The sequence below is a fragment of the Schistocerca piceifrons genome, chromosome 4 (assembly GCF_021461385.2).
Source record: "Schistocerca piceifrons isolate TAMUIC-IGC-003096 chromosome 4, iqSchPice1.1, whole genome shotgun sequence".
Lineage (NCBI taxonomy): Eukaryota > Metazoa > Arthropoda > Insecta > Orthoptera > Acrididae > Schistocerca > Schistocerca piceifrons.
Genome location: NC_060141.1, coordinates 779,817,331 through 779,828,508, shown reverse-complemented (window position 1 = coordinate 779,828,508; position 11,178 = coordinate 779,817,331). Strand labels below are relative to the sequence as shown.

The 11,178-nt window shown below is 44.2% G+C and overlaps 1 protein-coding gene across 1 annotated transcript in view; it reads left to right on the top strand.

Annotated features, from left to right (window-relative positions):
* Positions 1–1,762: 1,762 nt before the first annotated feature.
* Positions 1,763–11,178, top strand: part of LOC124796165 — a 44,535-nt gene continuing 35,119 nt past the window's right edge. Inside the window, exon 1 of the mRNA XM_047260256.1 lies at positions 1,763–3,332. Coding sequence (XP_047116212.1) covers positions 1,763–3,332 — 1,570 coding nt within the window. The remainder of the gene's footprint in view (positions 3,333–11,178) is intronic.

Here is an 11,178-nt window from a genome sequence, read left to right as displayed (position 1 = left end):
GAGACGAGAGGATGAAAAAAGGGTAGAAGCATTTGAGATGTGGATGTGGAGGAGAATGGAGAGAATAAGCTGGATGGAAAGAGTGACTAATGAAAAAGTATTGGAAAGGTTTAATGAGAGAAAGGTAATAGAAAGGTAAGAGAAAGGAAAAATAACTGGTTGTGACATTCATTGAGAAGGGAGTGCTTGCTAGCAGATGCTCTGGAATGATTGGTTTGTGGGAGAAGACTGAGAAGAAGAAGAAGACACTGGATGATAGACGACATAAAGGGAAGAGGAAATTATGCAGACCTGAAGAGGCTGGCAGAAGACCTGACAGCCTGGAGAACTACCATGTGAAAACTTGCCTTTTGGCAGAACACTCATGATGATGGGCCAATCTCCGTGCACTACACGTTAGCACATCACCACTCGTCGTCTCCTGCATTTCTATGGCCACTGCTTCCTCTGACGTCGAATCAATTCGTTCACTGCCTCTACTACGGTGCAAACCAAAAGAACCCGTCTTTTCGAATTTCCGAATCATTTACTCCAGACCTACGGCAGTCATCGGACCAACACGTTTTTCAAACCTTTCATCCTCCGGAACTTCTGCAGAGTGACGTCTGCACAGTCATAATTCTTGTAAAACCCCTTTACAAGCAGAGCGTCCTCCTGCATTGAGACAGTCACGGCGAATGTCGCAGACGCGAAAGGAGGAAAAGCCGTGAACCCGGCGTGTTTATACGAACTTCAATGGTTCAAATGGTTCAAATGGCTCTAAGCACTATGAGACTTAACATCTGAGGTCATCAGTCCCCTAGAACTTAGAACTACTTAAACATAACTCACCTAAGGATATCACACACATCCATGCTCGAACCTGCGACCGTAGCGGTCATGCGATTCCAGACTGAAGCTGCTAGAACCGCTCGGCCACAACGGGTGGCACCGCCTTATCGTAGCACTGTCCGTGTGGGCGGGAGAGTTTGTGTGCTCCAAGGAAGCTGAGAGCTATATCGGCGGTAGCGTAGCTACTGGCAGGTCCAACCTAGCCGGGCAGGTCTCAGCAGAGGAGCCAGACAAAGTGTGCCTCATAACGACCCGTCTTATATCCTATATCCTATATATACTATTCCCTACCCTCTCCTCAGTTACCATTCCTTCTCTTTCTCTAATTACCTTAACACACCACTCCCTTGTGGTTGGTCTCGGGAGGGATGAAGGCTAAGGGAGAAAACCCTGAAAGAAATTCTGGAGTGGGGCCCCAAAGGCGGTTGGAAGGCGTACTACGTCCCCTTTCGGCAGCTCCTGCAACCGAAGTGATACCAGACGTATTGGCTTGCCTTTCCTCTGGATTGTATCATTTAGGTCGAGAGGGAGACCGTGATGATTGGGCAACTCACGTGTCCTCATATTTATTGCTCAGGATTGTAGCATCCTGGAGAGGACACTTCAGCGGCGTCCAAGGACTTCGGCACAACACGGGAAGAGGCAGTTACCGGTTATAAGCTCTGTCTGATTGGCGTAAGACTCGAGTGCCAGGGGCCACTTCCGACGGTGGGAGAGATCATTGCATCTCATTGGACAGCTACCGCCCGCCTCAAGCTGGGCAGCCCCCAGCCAATAAGGTGCTGTCCCGCCACTATCCGCCTGCTTCACGGGGTGTGTGAAGCTTAGAAGTAATCTTCGACAAGCGGGTTGATATAGTACACCTACCAACAACAAAAATGAAATAATAAAGAAATCACTATTTCGTATTGCCACCTGGAATGTTAGGACCATGTGTCCAAGATACATTGACGATGCCCAAGAGGTTGATTTCATCCGTAAGACTGCCGTAATTGACAGAGAGCTCCATCGTTTCAATGTTGACATCGCGGGACTGCAGGAGACGCGGCTTCCAGATGCGGGCTCTATCAGGGAGGATAATTACACATTCTTCTGGCAGGGGAAGTCTCAAGACGAGCCAAGACTTCATGGCGTAGGATTTGCTGTTAAAAACGCCCTCCTGGACTGTACTGTGCCACCATCCGGTGGAACAGAGCGAATTATTGATTTGAAAATATGCTCCTCAAGTGGCACTGTCAACATCCTAAATGTGTACGCTCCTACCTTATCATCCAGCATGGAAGAGAATGATCTGTTTTATGATTTACTCAGTGACAGAATAGCCAAGGTACCTAGCACCGAGCCATTGTATATTCTAGGGGACTTTAATGCTAGAGTTGGATCAGATAACGACATATGGCCGAATTGCCTGGGACATCACGGGGTGGGAAAAATGAATGAAAATGGCCAGAGACTGCTTGAAGTTTGCTGCTTTTATGGACTCTGTATCACAAACACATATTTCCAGCTTAAGGATCAGCACAAGGTGTCTTGGAGACACCCGCGCTCTCATCACTGGCATCAACGTGATTTAGTCATAGCTAGGCGTACTGGTCTCAAAAATGTGCCACTGACACGAAGTTATCATAGTGCTGATTGCAACACAGACCACGCCCTAGTGGCGTGCACATTGTGGCTCACTCCTAAGAAATGTCACCACGCTAAACCGAGAGGTCATCCCCGTATTAACACAGATCATGTTCATGACACACAAAGAAAGCAGGATTTTACCAGTAATTTTGAAAGTGCTTTCACAGGAAACGTGCAAGCAGAAAGGAATGTTGATAAGAAATGGGCAAAACTCTCGGCTGCAATCTACAACTCAGCAGTATTGGCCTATGGAATGAAAGGAAAAAGAAATAAAGATTGGTACGAGCAAAATTTGGAAGAAATGGAACCAGTCACTGAGGCCAAACGGAAAGCCCTGCTTGCTTACAAAAGAAACCCAAATGAAAGAACTCGAGAAGACCTACGAAAAGCAAAGAACAGGGCACAGCAAACATCAAGGAGATGCGCAACTAACTACTGGCTGAATTTATGTGTAGGTATACAGAAAGCGGCCGACTCTGGGAATGCTAAGGCAATGTACGATGGTATTAAGAAAGCAATTGGACCAACTGTCAGGAAAACAGCTCCTCTGAAGTCCAAGATGGGTGAAGTCATTACTGATGAAGGCAAACAAATGGAACGCTGGGTTGAACACTACCTCGAGTTGTATGCAGTCGAGAATGTAGTTAGGAAGGATGCATGTGACGCCATCAAACAAATGCCAGTTATGGAAGAACTATATGCAATGCCTACTATGGAAGAACTTAGTAGAGAAATAGATTCTCTTGCTAACGGAAAGGCCCCAGGTGAAGATGGGATCCCTGCAGAGGTTATTAAGTATAACAAGCCTGTTCTTCTCAAACATTTATATTCACTTATCACAACCAGCTGGGAAGAAGGTTATGACCCGATGAGTATGCGGAATTCGAGGATAGTTACTCTGTATAAACAGAAAGGGAACAGAAGTGACTGTAACAATTACCGAGGCATTTCATTACTAAGTGTAGCCGGGAAAACTTATGCAAGAGTCATCCTAATGCGATTACAGATCTTAGCTTCCAGAATCTACCCAGAATCGCAGTGTGGCTTCAGGCCCGGCCGATCAACCGTAGATATGATCTTCTCCTTAAGACAGCTACAAGAGTAATGTCGTGAGCAGCAGAGGCCACTTTATATTGCTTTCATTGACCTTGTTAAAGCATTTGATTTAGTGAGCAGAAATGGGCTTTTCAAACTGTTGCAGAAGATTGGATGCCCACCTAAACTACTGCAGATAATTGTCTCTTTCCATGAGGAAACACAAGCAACAATTTGCTTCAACGGTAAAACATCTGAAGCATTCCCTGTTAATAGCGGTGTGAAACAGAGGTGTGTGTTAGCTCCTACATTGTTTGGGATTTTCTTTTCGCTTCTGCTCAGACTTGCCTTTGAAGACTGTGAGGAGGGAGTGTATCTACATACGAGGTCTGATGGAAATCTTTTCAATATTGCTCGCCTCAAGGCCAAGACCAAAGTAAATACAGTCGTTATCCGTGAGTTGTTATATGCGGACGATGCAGCTCTGGTAGCGAACACAGAAGTTGAGCTGCAGTATATAATCAACAAATTATCAAATCCCTGTGAAAAGTTTGGTCTACTCGTCAGCCTTCAAAAGACTAAGATCATGGCGCAGAGCACTACCAACCTTCCATCCATTTGCATTGATGGCAATCCTCTCCAGACAGTTGATGACTTTACCTACTTGGGATCCACAATATGTAGCAACTTGTCCATGGACACTGAACTTACTAACAGAATCGCAAAGGCATCATCTGTCATGGCTAGATTGAAAAACAGAGTATGGAACAACGGACTGCTTACCACAAAAACTAAATTAAAAGTGTACAACGCTTGTGTTGTAAGCACCCTTCTCTATAGCTGTGAGACATGGACAACTCTTTCGAGGCATGAATCTCGACTCAACAGCTTCCATCTCCGCTGTCTCCAGAAGATCCTTCAGATCTCTTGGAGAGATAGAGTACCCAACACCGAAGTCTTTCATCGTGCAAGCACAACCAGCATCTTTGCACTTCTGAGTCATCGACGTCTAAGATGGTTGGGACATGTCAGGCGCATGGATCCTGAGCGGATACCGAAACAGCTGCTGTACGGCGAACTTCAGGAAGGTGTGAGGCCAGTGGGACGACCGCATCTTCGTTTCAAGGATGTCTGCAAGAGAGACCTGACCAAGACCAGAATCAATCCAAATCGCTGGGAAAGCATTGCAGATGACCGTGTCAAGTGGCGAGTAACTGTGCGCAACGGCGTCAAGCTCTCAGAGGACGAACGCACACAGTATCAAATCAGGAAGAGGACAAAGCGAAGAGACAGAGCGGCTTCTGTTCGAAGTCCCTCAAATTTCACATGTCCAAACTGCAGTAGGGACTGCCACTCTCGAGTGAGACTTTTTAGCCACAGCAGACGCTGCAGACTCTGAACCAAGCATGCTACACCATCATCCCTCAAGGATGGACGGATGCCATTATGAGTACAAGACGTTATTACACAACACGTCTTGTTCATGAAAAGAGCGGGATATTTTTATAAATCCGGCTGTGACACCACAGTATGTACTGCAGGAAAAAATGCTGATAAAGTGAAATATGCATTCAAAAACTGGTACGACACGACACGTACAATTCCTAGCCCTTTTATGTTGCCGAAATGTCTGTTAGGTCAGATTACAGTCAATTTCAATAACGTGAAAATTTGTATTACGAGCAATCGATTAGTTACAAATCTTGGAAGCCAGAGATATGGGGCCGACCGAAGTGGCCGTGCGGTTCTAGGCGTTATAGTCTGGAACCGCAAGACCGCTACGGTCGCAGGTTCGAATCCTGCCTCGGGTATGGATGTGTGTGATGTCCTTAGGTTAGTTAGGTTTAAGTAGTTCTAAGTTCTAGGGGCTAATGACCTCAGAAGTTGAGTCCCATAGTGCTCAGAGCCTATCCAGAGATATGGAGACTTCGACAGAATCACCTCACATCCTTGAGCTTGCCATTGACGCTCCTATAGCTATTGACAACCAAATTAACGTTGAATGTTTCTGTGTTGGAAGGATGAATCTTGGCCGCTTTGTATAACGTGGGTAATCTGATCTTTCCGAATACGAAACGTCACTGATCGTCAGGCGTGTTACAGAGTTACAGTAAAAATGGCTCGCCGCGCGGGATTAGCCGCTCGGTCTTAAGCGCTGCAGTCATGGACTCTGCGGCTGGTCCCGGCAGAGGTTCGAGTCCTCCCTCGGGCAGGGGTGTGTGTGTTTGTCCTTAGGATAATTTAGGTTAAGTAGTGTAAGCTTAGGGACTGATGACCTTAGCATTTAAGCCCCATAAGATTTCACACACATTTGAACATTTTGAAAAATGGCTCTGAGCACTATGGCACATTACTTCTGAGTTCATCAGTACCCTAGAACTTAGAACTACTTAAACCTAACTAACCTAAGGACATCACACACATCCATGCCCGAGGCAGGATTCACACTTGTGACCGTAGCGGTCACGCGGTTCCAGACTGTAGCGCCTACAACCGCTTGGCCACACCGGCCGGCGAGTTACAGTAACGCTACAGTAGCGCTATAAATAGTTTCACACGTATGTAAACGCTTCACGAGTGTAATATAGGCCTGAAGTGTAGAAGAAGCCCTTAAATTCTCTACCTTGTTGCGGACCTCAGGAATTCTTGGTAAGCGATCGCTGTATAATCGTAGAAGCTTCAGTACAATTCCTGCACACGATTACTGTAATCTGTTTATGGGAGTACACAACAAACCGATTGTTATTATTCCTGGATCTTTGGCTGGGATTTTAAACCACGTGTCCGATCTCATTCGAACTGACATGTGCATTAAATTCGCAGTTGACTGTAGTCACAGCTTGCAGTTACACACAACACCGCCTCTTCTACCTTTGGGACGAAATGCCCAACGCCCTTCTCTCTGCCATCTGCCCCTACCATCCCTCCTCGGAATCTCCGACCCAATAAACATACGCAGCGTTACTACGCTTCCTTCCTCACTTACCATGTCCTTGTACTTCCTGGGCATATAGTTGCATAGGAACAAGGACAGTGAAGTACATTGTCGAATGTCAACGTAACTTCGCTCATTACACACTATCGGTGGGTATGTAAATGATTAAGTGTTGCAGTTCTCTGTGATAAGTGTGATCGCCACCAGACTGCGTTAGCGTTGTTACCATACCTGGTAGAGCATATATGGTGTCTCCGTAAGAGCGAGCAAAAATTTAACAGGACATAGAGGGTACTCCACTGAACAATTTGAGGCAGGGAACCTGGGGTCGGAGACGCCAACTTAAGGAACAACAGGATTCAAATCACATTAGTGTGTAATCTTTTATTTATATTAGTTAGAGTTAACTGAAAATACCATCATTAAGACAATGAACGTACCATTTGTACTGTAAATTACAAAATGTGCTGAAACTGCCGGTCACCAATCTCAATGGAAGCATGACATCGGCGGACAAGATTCTGACGCACCCTGACAGATATCCCTGGTTTGTTTTGCGAGCTAACATCCCAGAGATGTTCGGGATCACATGGGGTCTCCATCCGTCGAAATGTCTTCGCTCAAACTTGTCTAGCTGTTCAAACGAACGTGTTGCGTCACACGCCCTAAATTAGACACTTGTAACTTTCTGGTTAAACAGTCTGGCTGATGGCATGTTTGTAAAATACAAAGTTAACATAACATTTAATAGCAGTAAAAATAATATCGGGAATTAAACTAACGACCCATAAATGATGTAGGCCACACAGTTGCGATTTGGTTAGAACAATGTTTATTCGGAAAGCAAATTAATAGCGAAAGTGTCCGTATTTAGAATTACTATTATACTCGAGCACAAATCCATTTGACACAGTTCGATCACTCACAATCTCATCGTGAAATAAACGTCCAACACTCCAGCTCGTTAACTACACGAAATGTTAAGAGTTCACACCATGGTTGCGGCTGCTCACCACTGAGAGACTATGTCCAGCACACAAGGCGAAATTTTCTAAGTAGTTTCACTTCCGAGCTACCTACCTACAGGCCGACTGTCCGCTTTCGTGTCTCAATTCGAATTGTCCCCTTTGGTGTCTCGACCAGAACTGTCCTTCTGCCCGTTTCCGGCTGCGTCTTCCGCGTGCCGAACCTCGTTCTCAACTGACTAGTGCAGTTCCCTTCCCTGAATTCGTCCATCTGATAGGCTACAGCTTATTCTACATTATTTTATATTCTAACGTATTTAAATAATCAAGGCTTGACCACTTTCAAACTCTAAATAAATTAACAATAGTATCCATTACACAATAAACGTTCAATTCCTTTACATAAAACCAACACAATTTCCTTCTTAACTTGGAATGCCACGGCCAGTAGCCTTGCACCAATGTGCTTTCTGATAAATAAATAAAGAACAAAAGCAACCATTACGCACTTTTAGTACTCATGTGGATGGCATAACACTTTTCATTACTTAGGGTCAACTGCCACTTTTCGCACCATTCACATATCTTCTCTAAATCGTTTTGCAGTTTGTTTTGATCTTCTGATGACATTATTAGTCGAGAAACGACAGCGCCATCTGCAAACAACCGAAGACGGCTGCTCAGATTATCTCCAAAATCGTTTATATAGATAAGGAACAGCAAAGGACCCATAACCCTATCTTGGGGAATGCCAGAAATCACTTCTGTTTTACTCGATGACTTCCCGTCAATTACTACGATCTGTGTCCTCTCTGACAGGAAATCACAAAACCAGTCACATAACTGAGACGATATTCCATAAGCACGCAATTACTTTACGAGTCGCTCGAGTGGTACAGTGTCGAAAGCCTTCCGGAAATCCAGAAATACGGAATCGATCTGAACTCAGCACTTCATGTGAATAAAGAGATAGTTGTGTTTCACAGGAACAACGTTTTCTAAACCCATGTTGACTGCGTGTCAATAGACCGTTTCCTTCGAGGTAATTCATAATGTTCGAACACACCATATGTTCCAAAAGCCTGCTGTACATGGACGTTAACGTCATGGGCCTGTATCTCCTACTACCTATCTTGAATATTGGTGTTACCTGTGCAACTTTCCAATCCTTGGGTACGGATCTTTCGTCGAGCGAACGGTTGTATATGATTGTTAAGTGTGGAGCTAATGCATCAGCATACTCCGAAAGCAACCTAATTGGTGTAGAGTTTGGACCAGAAGACTTGCTTTTATTAAGTGATTTAAGTTGCTTCCGTACTCCAAGGATATCTACTTCTACGTTACACATATTGGCAGCTGTTCTTGACTCGTATTCTGGAATATTTACTTCGTCTTCTTTAGTGAAGGTATTTCGAAAGGCTGTGTTTAGTAACTCTGCTTTGGCAGCACTGTCTTCGATAGTATTCCCATTGCTATCGCACAGAGAAGGCATTGATTGTTTCTTGCCGCTAGCATACTTTACATACGACCAGAACCTCTTTGGTTGACCGGGAAGCATGGACTGCTGATGAATGATGTCTTATTGCGTTCAGCGTTGAGTCATGGTTCTACACTACCTTGTATGACCATCGTGGTATGGGGGTGACTTGGGGAGAGGTCCCATTCATCCATTGTTTTCTACAGGTACAGCGGCGTCACTCCTGCCGTCAAGATGTGAGGAACCATCGGGCAGTACTTCAGACCATGGCTGATACTGACTGAGCGAGCTCTAACAGAACGACGATATGTCACGGACAGTCAAACGACCGTATCATGGAGTCACTTTTCAATACATATTTCAAAAAATATTGAACTCAGTTTCATCATCTGACAACACTATTAATTCCAATTCTGAATGTTTTCAGCTGTCCCCATCGAGGTATATCAACAACACCTGTTGGCAGCTGAGGGTTTCAGTTAATTATCATTTATTCTAGAGAAGCTGCACGGTCACCAATGGTATCTGTTCTTTCGAGAACAGTTCCCTTCTTCATATGTAGAGTTAAAGGCTAACCTGCCATTGACGTTCGTCTGTGCGAATGCGTACAGGTAGCCCTAACTCTTGCGGGAATCGTCACCTTAGTGTTGGCGGGTGATGAATGGATGGGCCTATATCTAAAAGGTACATTACGGATGTAGATTGTGAACAGTTGGGAATGTGGGTCTCCCGGGAAGCGTGCAAGTGAGAGGTCACAGCAGTCACGCTATTTATGTGTGTTCTCGGTGGCTCAGATGGATAGGGCGTCTGCCGTGCAATCGGGAGATCCCGGGTTCAAGTCATGGTCGGGGCACACACTTTCAGCAGTCCCCAGCGAGGTATATCAACAACACGTGTTGGCAGCTGAGGGTTTCAATTAATAATCATTTATGAAATTTGTCTCCAATTCTACTTTTGACGAAACACAATCAGATTTAGGATTTATTACTTTGACAGAACGATCCTCGTTATTATCAATTTGTAATTCTCACGGTTCATCGTCAGAGTATGGTTCCTTCTTAGATTTCACATTATCCATATTAGTGCATTCCACTTTTAATAGCCTGTTAGAAGCAATAACAAATACTTTAAGGGGACATTGTATGCCCTATGCCGCTAATGTTAAATTATCGAACTTTGTTACCCATTATCTTGGAAACTTTTTAAGACACCAATTTACAATTTTCCATAATTATTGCATACACGTTTCTAGATACACTGAACTGGAATTATTACTAAAATTGTATTGTGGGTCATGTTATCTTTTTTTCAAACACTCAATTTTTTGACAGAATTTTATAAATAAATGAACATAAAAACAAAACTACTCAGGCTATTTTATTTTTCTAGCTCCATACGTGTTGAAACTCACACTCGGCAGGCTGTGAGAATTTCATGTCTCTACCATCAATACTTTTTTAGAAAATGGGTCATTTATTGCAAAAAAATGTAGTTCAGATATGTAGAGGTTTAAAACGTTTTTTAACACAAATTCTTATACAGACTTACATTTCTGCTTCTTTTGTGCACTAGAATTGCCCTGGCGCGCAGTATATGTCTTCTTCAGTGTCACAACAGCCCAGTGCTGGCCTCCTCCTTTTCTTTCTTGCTTCTTTTGTCATTTGCTGAGCGGCTAACCCGGCTGCAAGTACACGATGCTCATCCAGTTCCCGCAGCCCCTTAGCTGTGTTCTGTCCAAATCTTACCCCTAACTTCTCCGGAACCCTACGTTTTCATAGTTCCCAGCATTAAAAGTTGTTACAGCATCAGACAGTGCTAACGTTAGAGTCATAGGGCCCACAAATACATTTTTAGGCACACGGTACCACACAACATTGTTGAAGGACTCATTCACATTCTGGGTCTTTCCATGTAAACACAACTTTAGTAGCTCAGGATATGCCAAATCTCTGTAAGCAAATAGGTTAGATTGTCTCCGTTACTGTCAAAGGAACAGAATGTTTATGTGCAAATTCATGCAGGGTGCCAGAAAATTCAGCATACCTATATTTACACCAAGTATTTGGTGGAGGTGGACACGAAGCATGACGTGGCTTTTCATTCGTTGGTATTCGATAAGAGAAAGTTCTACACACAGCTGTTTTCATCTCTAAATTGTCACAGTTATCTCTAATGGCCTTCTCAGCACATTTTATTATCTTGCCATCAGACAGTACTGTGTTCCCCAGCTTGGTTTTTAGGTTACACAGACGTGTTCCCATCCTTTTCTTCACTTGTCCCTACGTACTCAAGTTTTTGTATAGGAA